Here is a 12,957-nt window from a genome sequence, read left to right on the forward strand (position 1 = left end):
AGCCACGTGGCTTTGGACAGGTCACTTCATCTGTCTGTCCTCTGTTCCCTCACCACTAAAGTGGAACAGATAGCGCCTCCCCTGGTAAGATTCAACAAGCTGCTGTAAATAATACTTCTCTCATTTTAAAAAAATCAGGAGAGGCTCTGCAGACCAAGTACCCCTTGACCAACACCCACAGCGGCTCGTGGTATAAACCTGTAACACGCGAAAAGGGACAACAGCACAAGCCACTGCTCTTGCCACCTTGAGCGGTTACACAGATACAGCTCGGTCAAAGGCAGAGCACACCGGTGATGAGGGTCTCAGACCATCCATGAACTACACATGACAGGATTCAAGGGTTAGAAGATCGGTTCAGTGTAACTGTGGATAAGGAAATCAGTGCTAGTCTGGATTAATAGCAAAACTTTTTCTTTTTAAGATTTTTATTTATTTATTTGACAGAGAGAGAGATAGCAAGAGAGGGAACACAAGCAGGGGAGGGGGAGAGGGAGAAGCAGGCTTCCCGCCGAGCAGGGAGCCCGATGTGGGGCTTGATCCCAGGACCCTGGGATCACGACCTGAGCCAAAGGCAGACACTTAATGACTGAGCCACCCAGGTGCCCCAACAGCAAAACTTTCTTTTAAGGCTAAGAGCTGGGGAACTGAACGGGATTTCCCCTCACGAACCTACATATTCTGGAAGACACATAAAAGTGAACATGAATTCCAACCGCCTTCTCAGGTTGTCTTCTTTTCCAAATTACTTGTAAACATGTGCAGGATGGGGTGGGGGAAAATTCATTTGGCCCTCAAAATATTTCCCCCAAAGTATACTGCAGGGTAAACATAAAAATGATAATATGAACAACAAACTTTCTAGCTACCTACTGGGCTTCCAGATATTTCTAACATGCTCCTCCGCGTCACACGTTCCTTAGTTGTTTCTTGGCAAGCCTCTGGGGCACTTATGTCAAAACTGGTCTCAGCTCTGAGTCCCGCTGAGCTGCATTTCTACACCAAGACACGTCTCCTAACCTAACCAATTCTCGCTACGCTTTTGATGTTATCACCTTCCCACGTAACAGGACTGTCCCCGCGTTATTCCCGTTATTCCTGACGTTCACTTAGTGAGCGATCGTCTTTTATTGGCAAGGGAAAGTTTAGAAAAACACACATGTGACTTGTTGTTGTTGTTGTTGTTACCAATGTACTTTAGTGAAGGGGCATTCATCCTTATTATGTGCCTAGCATGCTCAAAATTAAGCAAAATGACCCTGAAAGCCTTGCTGAAATAGCATGAGGAATTCCACAGGTGCAAAGTAAAAGACACTGCGCACCAGCACAATGAGTCATTAACTGCTCCGGCCTAACCTTCAGTGGCTTGGGAAACGATGCCCCCGCTACAGGGACAGTCTCTGGGGAGGTCACTAGACTGCTCTAAAAAATTCTTAACCTCTTAACTGACCTAGTTTTAATTCTCACCCCCTAAAAAATGCTTTGGGAAGGAATGAGGTGGGAGAATATAAATTTAGAAGAGTGTTCACTATCTTTCAGCTAAGCATTCTAGCAACTTATTTCAACTCCGTCCTCATTGACAGTTCTAGAACACTTTTTATCAAACCGAAGTTTCCAATTTTAGTAAAATCAAATTATCACTGCTCTACAACATGCAATCATTTAGAAAAATTTTTCTACAAATATATAAGAAATCCCTTCAATGGACCCCAGACCTTTTCTGCAATGACATATTGTTGCTTGATCCTGTACTAATGCTACCATTTTATAAAATCTGTTTAACAACAGATGAAGAAACTTTTCTATAAAATTACAATATATACATTAATAGGAGCTACTAAAGAATAATAATTAGTAATTAAAATACACTAATAGGAGCAAAGCAAGGAGCCAATGTTCTTAAGGCACTGTTAAAGCAACAGGCTATAAGGATATAGAAAAAACAATACTGAGAAATTTAGAGTAAGAGCTCCACCTAAGTATCCCAAACCCTCTTTGCCAGGGGAGTGGAGGGGATGTGGACAAATGAATCTTTCGACACATGTTTATCATCTGCCTCTATGAACCAGGCACTAGGCTTGGTCCTGGAGAGGTGGCACTGTGTGTCGTCAAAAGCTTGGTCCCTGGGGACACAGACACCTACACGACCGTAATTCAAGAAGGCAGGCACAACGGTGTGATGAGGGCACCCAGAGCAGAGAACACAAACCTCAGAGCAAGCCTGTGACAATTCCAGCACCCACCCTCCCCTCCCTTGCCCGGGCACATGGGCAGTCTTGCACATGGCCACCAAGAGCAGCCACAAATTTGGTGTTTGTGCAGGGAGCTCGGGGCACGGCCTCCTCTGGAAATGCAGACCTGGCGCCACCTTTCCCAGAGCCAGAAGCGACAGGGAAGAACCGCAAGGAGATGGCACCGCCAGCCTCCCAGGATCACTCCAGGGTCACGCCAGCAGTTATCTCCGCTCTACACACACAAACCCCATTGTGTTTCTGAGTAACAACAGAAAAACAGAGCTCGCCTGGGCGGAGATCAAATCTGAACTCAGAGTTCCTTCCTCATTTCCTTATTGGCAAACTAGGTGTAAACAGTCCCTCTAGACAGTGGCCACCTGAGAAAAGTGGCATCTCCCTGACCACGGGGAAGGGAAAAGACGGCCAACCACCAAAAAACTTAAATTCTAGGTTTCTCATAAAAGAAGTGATGTAAATGTATACTTAAATGATTCTACTATCAGAAATGAGCTGCTTGTTTTGTATTTTAAGTTCCAAGTCTAACATACGAGGTCCAGCATGTTAAACACAGACAGGTCACTGACATTTTCGCAATTATTCCGTGATTCCTTACTTCATGAAATTATAAATCAGACCAGTGGGTAGAAGAACTCAACTCTTCCAAGGAGATGTAGGAAATACAATACTCTGGGTTACAAATATTGGGATCTTCCAAGATAAGCAAATATATAATGGTAACTAAACTTGTATGGATATATATATGTGTGTATGTGTATATATGTTTATACATAATACATATTATATTTACATTGGTCTAAATACTCAGACTAAAATGACTTAACCTCATAATATTAACACGACTGGATACAGAGATGTGTTTAACCATACATGGTATATTCCCGAGACAGCAACACTTGACCAGTTTTTGAAGAACCAGACAGCAAGCAGTACCCCCAACAATAAAATCAATTTAATCTGCCTTGGATGACTCCAACAGCTCCTCGGATTTCTTAAATACATCTTGGTCACCATTTAAGAAGTCCCACGATCAGAGCACGGGGGGTCCCACTCACGCCCCCGCTGCATACCCCGCACTACAGACTGGGCAACAAACCACCTCTTCTTCTACCACCGAGCTGCCTGGATGCCGCCAACAACTGTGTAGGTGAAGTACTTCCCTTTGACATTTTCAGGACATTTCAGTTGTTATTTGAGTCTTGGTTTGTTTGGTCCCCTCAGGCCACTGTTAAACACTGGAAGCACAATTAAAGAGAAAAGAGCAAGGGAGCAGCCCTTCCTGCATAAAGCGGGGCTGGACACCTCCGACCTTTGTCCCCTCATCTGCAAAATGGAGATGTGACAGTGTCTCCTCCAGACACACTACTCTCTTGCTGGGAAGCCTGACGTGGCAGAGTCTATCGAGTGCTTACCTCACGGGGCTGATCAAAGCAGCTGGAAGGGTGCTTGGCACACAGAAAAAGTCACCAAAACATGAGCTATTGCTATTGGCGTTACTGCGGTCACTGCTAGATCAATTCATCAGGCGAAGTGATTTTATGAACAAAATACACCAACAAGTTGGCGGTAAAAACAAAAATTCTTTTATTTGGCGTTGACCTCACGAAGGAATAACTGATTCGCTTTGGACAGAATATGTGAAGCAAGGAAACGAGGGTCACGGCCTCCGGGCTCATGGGCTGGCATCGCAAGTACCGCTGTGGATAAACCAGATACGCCCACAGGAAACTGAAGTAGGGACCGGGAACCACGTGACAGAGGGACTTGCCGGAACTACCAGAGATGCTCCTCCTGAAAACAGACCGCTAAGGGGTGGGAGAGGGCCCGGAAATCATAGTAACCTCAGTATTCGGAGGCTATCGAACAGAATTACCCCGTGTTATACAAGAGGGCAAACCTGGATCAGCGGGTTGAAGCCACAAGGAAGAGACTTCATCTCGCTGAGAAGGAGGAACTGTCTGGTCAGACACTACAAGTGTCTGAAACACTGTAGACGTTTTTAGGAGGGAAGAAGTCTGGGAGTCCAGAAGGTCCTTTTTGAATCTTGAATTCTAAGTCTCTGAACTAAGAGCACTTGATTGTGGCCACAATTTAAGGTTAAACTAAAGAACACTTTCAAAGAAAATACCAAATAATAGTTAAGATAATTATTCCAGAAAACTACAACAGGTAATATTATGTTTTTGGTGCCTATCCTACAAGGGCCCTTTCCAATCTTAATATGTTGCAACTTTAAAACACAGCTGTAAGGCCCTCGCTTGACACCGAGAAGCATTTTATTAAAGGTGGTAACAATATACAGATAAAATCCTCATGAGGAATACATTTCTTCCATTTGCTGAGACCTTGAACTAGAAGTTGAGCCTAGAAGAGTGTCCAGCATCAAGAAAGAGTGGAATCAATCTTCCGTCTTCTCTCCCTCCCGCCCCATGTCTCTCAGGGCAACTGTGTAGTAACTCCAACAAAAGTGCAGAAGAAAGGGGAGGGGGGTGAGAAGACCCAGAGAGGGAAGATGGAGACACAGGAGATCAGTTTTACCCAGTTAATGTACGAGCCGGCAGCATTTCACAAAAGCATGCCTCTTTTGTTAGGGAATGGTAAACAATCTAGGTATTTTTTATATTGTATAAAATTAGATTATAAAACTTTGGAGAAAATAAAATGTAATGGCTTTAAACTGAAATGACTCAGATTCAAGGAAAAACCCCTCCTTTAAGAATATGTTAACTAGGATTTCAGAACCATTAGTTGCCACAGGAAAAAAGAATAGACAGGATTAGCAATGTGGAAATAAGATGAAGCATAATTATAACCACAAAGAGAGCATCTTAGTATTTTTACTAACTTAATCACAGTTTTATGTAGTACAAAAACAAAACTTAATGCAATCTAAAATATTTCATCGTTAGCTTAAATTCAAAGCAGAATTCCTAAATTTCCTAATTTCATAAATTGTTGCTCATATCCATAATAAGGAAAGATTCCATAACATGAACTAACATGAACTTTTATGTAACAAATCCATTACTATGTTAGAAAGTTAGTTATCATATTTGGTAACTTATAATCAAATTTCCGCCAGGAAATGACATGGACCTAGCAGGAAACAATCTAGACAGGCCAGTACTTTTTTAACTTTAGTTAGCTTCTATTTTTTTTCTTTCTCATGCTGCTCAGACATCTGTGATATGACTACATTTTCACATTTTACACAGCTGTGCCTCTGTACATACTTTATACCTCTCCTTGAAATGCCCTTCCCCTCTTGTCCTTGTAGTGAACTCCTGTTCGTCCTTCAGAACTCAACTTGCCCATTACCTCCTTGAAGTCTTCGTGTACCCAAACAGCTCATATACTGAATTTCCAAATTTTTCTCGCATCTTCACTACAGAGTTGGTACAAGAACAAATTCCTGGAGATGGGGTGATGTATTATAAGCGAAAACCCATGTCACACGGTTTCACTTAAGCTTCTACCACAGATCTGCTGGACTGTCCTTGGTCAAATGGTCCTTAATTCTCTATCTAAAGAATGGGTATAAAATGTGAAGTGAAAGTTTCTAAAAGAAAACAAATGAACACCAATAAAAACAAAAAAACAAACCAAAAAAAGCCCAAATTTCTTAGCAGAAATGTGTTGAGAGCAAAGCCTCTAACCATCATAATCTCAGCGTAAACAACTACAGCACAATCCCTAAAAGACAGGTTTCAAATCATGCTGACAAAAAGCAGCATACTCCCTAATCTACAGTTCAAATTAAGAGGCAAATAATGTGTAAAAGACGACTATGTCATCTCACAGGGTTCCTTGCAGCTCTATCTAACGACACAAATCTTTCTGTTGGAAACCTTAATCCTATTACATTAGAAGGACTGGACTCAAGTAGTTAGGGAAGTATTCTTGGAGTGAAATCTGGATGAAAAAAACACTCCTTTTAAGCACGTGAAAGCAAAAGTTCATTTGAGATTCACCATATACTTTATTCTTATTTAAAGGGGTGATATTTACTCATTACTTCATGTGATCTTTAATTCAGCGTGAAATGTGGCCCTGACTTGCCTACACTATTTGTATTAGGAGGGAACCCAATATATTGAGGCAACCAAAAAGTTCACTTCAGTGACAAAAACAAAACAAAAAACGAGAGGCCTTGAATAAATATTATACTACAGTTAAAACTGGAAGAAAGACAGGAGAGAGAGTCCCTATAGTAGCCATAGCCCCTGGAAAATGCCAGCAGATCAGCCCCTGATCAACACAGAGGGAGACGCGTACACAAGCTATGCTGCCCGATGGGGTGTGAGTTAGTCAGGAAGGGCCATATAACATGCACACGTAACACAAGTGCTCACGGTCGATAATTACAGAAGGTGGGTCACAGGTATGCGGCTGCTACTACACTACTATGTCTGCTTCTAAACATCTGACATTTTCCATAATAAAAAGTTAGAGACACATTCATGCACAACACCCAATCCATGATCCGAATCCCCACTTTTTAAGTCTTCTCTGAAATAAAGAAACAGACTTTAAACTGGGACAATACAGTGCTGCAGAAGTAACTGAGGTTTAATAAAAAATTAAGTATACTCAGGCTATAGACTCGCATAAAGACTAACTGTGAAAAGAATTCACAGGTATAATCAACATGTCCAAAACTAATGCCTTCCAAAGAGTGGGCCACAAAGATAGACGTCAAGGTCAGCGTTTCTATACTGTCACCCGTGTGTCCGGTGGGAGGTGTTCCGCAGCTCCCATTCCTCTCTCCGCCACCACTCCCAGCCTTCCTCCCACTGCTTGGAAAACATACTGAAGATGCACACCCGTGCTGAGCCAACAGAGCCCTTTTTCACACTGCAAACAAGGGGATGTTTACCGAATTTTTAAAGCATGTCATGCATTAATATTTTAGGGATGACTTTACAATCAATATCGTAATCCTCCCAAAGGAGCTGTTTCCTTCACAGTATCTGCCGCTAACACCCACCCAAAACAAAAACTCCAAAGGAAGTGCCTTGGGTATTATTTTTGCAAGCAATAGTAAGTGCTAGGATTAAATTTTAAAAATAGTAAGTATATAAAGGCCTATCTTGGTAGAACATATCTAACTAATAACCTTTTATAAATTTTCCCAAAATCAAATGAAACAAATTAGAAGATTAACACTTCTCTTTTCACTAAGTCCAGAAGCATAAACTGAAAATAAAGAATTTCCCTTTTAAATTAATTATCTAATTCCTTTTAATTTAAAAATCATCAGAATTGGTTCTCTTTGTCCTCCTACCCAGAATGAGGTGGGGATGGTCATTAAAAATCAGAAACTCAGGGGCACCTGGGTGGCTCAGTGGATTAAGCCGCTGCCTTCGGCTCAGGTCATGATCTCAGGGTCCTGGGATCGAGCCCCGCATCTGCCTCAGCATCCCTGCTGAGCAGAGAGCCTGCTTCCCCCTCTCTCTCTGCCTGACTCTCTGCCTACTTGTGATCTCTCTCTCTGTCAAGTAAATAAATAAAATCTTTAAAAAAAGAAAATCAGAAACTCAGATATTTCTTTCTGTTGTTTTTCTTTCAGATTCTTATCAAAATGAATCTCATTTGAACATTAACATGTGCAACAGATGAATGGATAAAGAAGATGTGGGTATATGTACAATGGAATACTACTCAGCCATTAAACAAAAATGAAATCTTGCCATTTGCAACGTGGATGGAACTAGAGGGTATTACTGCTAAACAAAATAAGTCAATCACAGAAAGACAATTATCAAATGATCTCACTCCTTTGTGAATTTAAGAAACAAAACAGAAGATCATAGGAAAGAGAGGGGAAAATATAAGACAAAGTCAGAGAGAGACACAAACCATAAAAGAGTCTTAACTTTAGGAAACAAACTGAGGGTTGGGGGATGGAGTAACAGGGTGATGGACATTAAGGAGGGCATGTGATGTGATGAGCACTGGGTGTTACAGAAGGCTGATGAATCACTACCCTGTACCTCTGAAGCTAACAATACATTATATGTTAATAATTTGAACTTAAATTTTAAAAAAGATTAAAAAATAATACAAAAAAGAAAAAAAATAAACATTAGGATATACAGACAATCCATTCTATGCTGCGTTTCTCAGTAAGAAAAGAAAAAGAAAGTCTCCACATAACCTTGAACGACTAAACTGCATAACTTCCTGATGCCTGCAGACATGAGGAAGAACAGAGGCAGTGGCAACAGAAGCTGGAAGTACAGGTGGCTTGTAAGAGTCAGTTCTGGCCACTCCAAATTCCCCACAAGCACACACTCCTCAATGGACCGAGCTTCTTGGCATCCTCTGGCCAGTAGCCCCAACCTGTTCTGCCAGGATGCTGGATTAAAGAAAAAGATAAGATCACAGGACCACCCTTAATAGACGAAGTTTAAAGAACAGCATGGCTGTTTTATATGGGATCCAGATCCAAATAGGGGGCTCTCACCCTGATTTCTTATATAATATCTAAGCTCTACAACCAGCACCTTATAACTCATTTCTCCTTTAATTCCCTAACCATAACAACTTCTAAAAACTTTTGAAATGTGTATCTGGTGTTTAAGAATGGAGAAAGGAAAGGCAGTGTATCTAAAATATGCATTTAGCAAGATGTTCTGCCCTCTGTCCCTGACCCCTGACTTTTCAGGAAGAAATCTTTCTCCCCAGCGTCTGCCATCCCAAATTCTGCTACCCCAAAAGGTTGCTGTGGCTGCTAAGAACAGCAAAACGTCCTTTGTTCAGATAAACCAAGCATATGTGTGTCTTTATCTGCTTAAAATAAATATAAAAACAGGTAGTACTTTAAAAAGATTGTCTGGCTAATCGGTGATAACAGCAGGAATGATGGCCATGAAACTGTTTCATGTATTTATTTAGTCATTCTCATACACACAACCTACGATGTGCCAGGATAAGTCTATCATGCACATACTTGACCTAAGCCCTAGGAGGTAAGGACTATTCTTATTCCCTTTACCAAATGAAAAGGCCTAAACTTTAGAAGTTTCGACACAGTGTCAGGGCCAGTGAATGGCAGAATCTACGTCTGCCTTAGTTTGAAACCCAAACTCTTTACTCCCACACTATTTGGCTTCTGCATTCAGAGCCTTTCTGAAGGGAGGTTCAGATTCTAATTTGAATTCATTCTCACTAATACCAGCCAACTACTAGTTAACTACCTATTAATACTAGTAATTTAAGGTAATTAGCTTACATTCCCTCCTGGCAGCACCCACCCACACTTGCGTGGAGCGCAAGCTGCAGCCTTGCTGTGTCCGTGTACACTTGTAAATGATCTTCTGCTTGCGGCTGCATGACACATCAGTCACTCTCTAACGGCCACACGACCATCGGCGAAGAGGAAACGGACACCACCAGTCCTCCACCCCGTCGCCATCACCTTCCTGGTCACAGTTCTCCTCCCAGCCCCCGCCTTCTCCTCCTGAGTGGCCTGTGCCTGAGTCTGTTCATGTTTGGATGATCAGAGAGAGAGAGAGAGCACCTCGTTCCAGACACGCTATCCTGTTAGACCCCGGAGATGAGCAACAGTGAAGACTACTAACCAAGCTAACATGTGACCTTTATGATCACCAACCACAAGTTAGAAATCAACAATTCCCACACCCCATTCAGGAGACATTTGATAATCTACCTCTTCTGCCTCACCTCTTTGCTGTCTCTCTAGAAACAAACTCTTTGAAGTTAAAAAACTGTATCTGGCCATTGTTTTAAAGGTGCCAATATAAAAAGTCTAATTAGTGCTATGGTTTCTGACTGAGGCTACAATTTACCTCCTCATTCAAGGCAGAACCTAGAAGCCATTTTTTATTCCAACCTTTTCCTCATGCTTGGTATGTAATTATCAGTAATCCTGTCACTCAATCTTCAAAACACATCCCCAAACACATCTATCCACTTTTTTCCGTTTCTTCTCTCATCTCTTGCCTAAAATCCACAAGAGCCTCCCACCAGTCAAACCCCGCCTGCCTCCCTTCTCATCCTCCACAACAGCAATGTCAGATCATGCAACTTTCCAGAAGACAGCTCTTTTAATGGCTTGCCATTATGTCAAGAATAGGATCCAGACTCTTGACCCTGGTCCGTAACATAAGACCCCTGCCTTCCCTGACTGCACATCCCTTGTCCCAGTCTTCGCCCTCTCACACTCTCTTCTCTGACTGCTGGAAAACTCCTCCCATGACATCTTCAAAAAACTCCCATAACATCTTCAAATACTTCTTTCCTTAAAGTTCCAGTTTAAATGTCCCCTCCTCAGAAAGAACTATTCCTCCTCCATTATTCTCTGCCATAATAACTTGTATTACAGCACTGTGATTATTTGATGTTTTCTTTGTGTGTTTACTTATTTATCATTTGTTTTCCCCAAAGTAAGTGCTTCCAAGAGAGGGGAATTAGACTTGTTCTCTGCTATATTCCAGGACATAGAACACATACGTAACATACAGTAGGTGCTTAATAAATGCTTGCTAGCTTTAGAACAGTGATTATCAATTGTGTGGATGTTTAATATACAAGACTATTAAACTTAATACCTATTAATATTTTTTATTATTGTTTCAATCAAAACAATGTGTCATTGGTAAGCTCAATAATTTACATATATTTATTTACATCTTTATCCATGTTTAAGAATTTATACCTCTGACCTGTTCCAAAAAGAATGCAAAACAGGTCACTATGACACTGCATTTGATTTAAAAGATCAAAACATCTCCACATTGGACATTCTACAAAATACCTGACCAATACTCTTCAAAACTGTCAAGGTCATAAAAAAACATAGGAAGACTGAAAAACTCTCATAGACCAGAGGAGACAAAGAAGACATGACAGTCAAATGCAATGTGGTACCCTGGATTAAACCCTGAAAATGGAAAAAGACATTAATGGAAAAACTAGTAAAATCCAAATAAATCTTGGAGTTTGATAGTTCAGAGTAATGTGTTAACATTGGTTTCTTAGTTTTGGCAAATCTATCATGGGAATGGAAGATGCTTGGGAAACTAGGTGGGGCTATGTGGAAACTCCCTGTACTATCTTTACAACTTTTTTGTAAATAGAAAATTATTCCAAAATAAAAAGTTTATTTAAAAAATCAACATCTCCATATAGAAAGAAATTCAATGCACTCTGACCACATTTTGGCATTTTATTCTGAATAAAGCAGAGTGTAGGCTGTTGACTTACTGCCTTAAACCCATGCAAAAGCACAGCATTCTTTAATACTTGTCTCCTCACATTTGCAACCACAAAAGTAATTTTAAAACAACTAGACAGATGTACTTATTGCCTCTAATACCACATTAACTCTACAAGGACGTCTGCAGGAGAAATGTCGTCTTTCCCATTTTCTCTAGCAGGGTGCTGCCCTTCCACTTGCCTACCAGGTTAGGAGAATCCTCTTGAGTCCTATTAATCCAAATTCTGCCCATCGCTGCTTCTCTGCAAGGAGGGGAAACTAATATTCTTAAGTGTATGGCATCATCAGAGTACACAGTTTTTACCTGATAATTCAAGTGCAGCCAGTATTTCAGAATGTCTTTCTAGACGTTATTCTCGAATTTTCTATTAACTGTTTTACAAAGTTCTGTCCTATTCATTCACTTGATAAATAATTACATCATCATACAGCAGTCTGAATCATATTAAACTTGGATAGCAAATTCAAAAATATGAAAGCAAATTCCAAAGTAATGGTTCTGCACCCAAGAGAGGTTTCATAATTTCATAAACACACCCAAAACCAAGGCACCAAATACTACAATCCACCCATTTTACACACAGTTCTATAAATGTGATATAAAACCATCTTCACCCAAAGTACCTGAAATACCAACACTTATTTATCTTATTCATTGTGTTACTCTAGCTTCCATTACACACACACACACACACACACACACACACAAGTATACTGTTTCACTGCTCATGGTAATCTTATTTAATTAGCGGACTATAAAACGGTCAAAATAATAAAGATGTGAAAAGAAAGTAAGCCATCTGAAAGGCAGAAGTTGACCAGGTGAAAAGGAGATGGCACAGATTAAACCACTTATATGAAAAAAATAGAGGAAGAGGGGAAATTTGTAATAATTCCTTGGGTATTTTGTGGTTTTACAGTTGTCCTACCCTGGGCCAGTCCCTTAAATATTCTTAGCTGATGTTCCTTACCTATAACATTAAGACAGTAATGCTAATCTAGTCACTGATCTCTTTTTTTCCCCCTTGGGATAAACAAAACCTAACAAATGAAACACTTCAGAAATTTTTAATTGGCTACTTTTCAGCCAAAATGAGCTTTTACAAAACTAAAAAGTGCAAACTACTAGCAGTATCTGGAAAAAAAAAAGTATAATACTGCATTCTGGAATTGGGTAAAGCAGAGAGAAACTCTGCAGCCTACTAAAAGCGGAACAATGTTCTCAGGTAAGCACTTACCTTGGAAACTTGTCGAAGCCACCTTAAATACTCTGTGAATGTATCAAAACAAATGTAGTAAGTCTGGCTTTGGGGTCCAGAGGAGCTAAATGCTAAACAGTGCTGGTGCCTTTTCACTTCTTCTACCTATAAAAACAAAGAGAGACAAAAAGAGTCAGGAAAGCAGACCATGTACATAGTTCATGAACCACACCTTGGGCCAGTGAGCCTGCACAGATTTGCAGCT

At 40.7% G+C, this 12,957-nt stretch overlaps 1 protein-coding gene across 1 annotated transcript in view; it reads right to left on the bottom strand.

Annotated features, from left to right (window-relative positions):
• PHLPP1 (PH domain and leucine rich repeat protein phosphatase 1) overlaps nucleotides 1–12,957 on the bottom strand; it is a 209,011-nt gene that overhangs the window by 83,782 nt on the left and 112,272 nt on the right. Inside the window, exon 3 of the mRNA XM_080821150.1 lies at nucleotides 12,732–12,857. Coding sequence (XP_080677276.1) covers nucleotides 12,732–12,857 — 126 coding nt within the window. The remainder of the gene's footprint in view (nucleotides 1–12,731; nucleotides 12,858–12,957) is intronic.

Source organism: Martes martes (genome assembly GCF_963455335.1).
Source record: "Martes martes genome assembly, chromosome: 13".
NCBI classification, from domain to species: Eukaryota; Metazoa; Chordata; class Mammalia; order Carnivora; family Mustelidae; genus Martes; species Martes martes.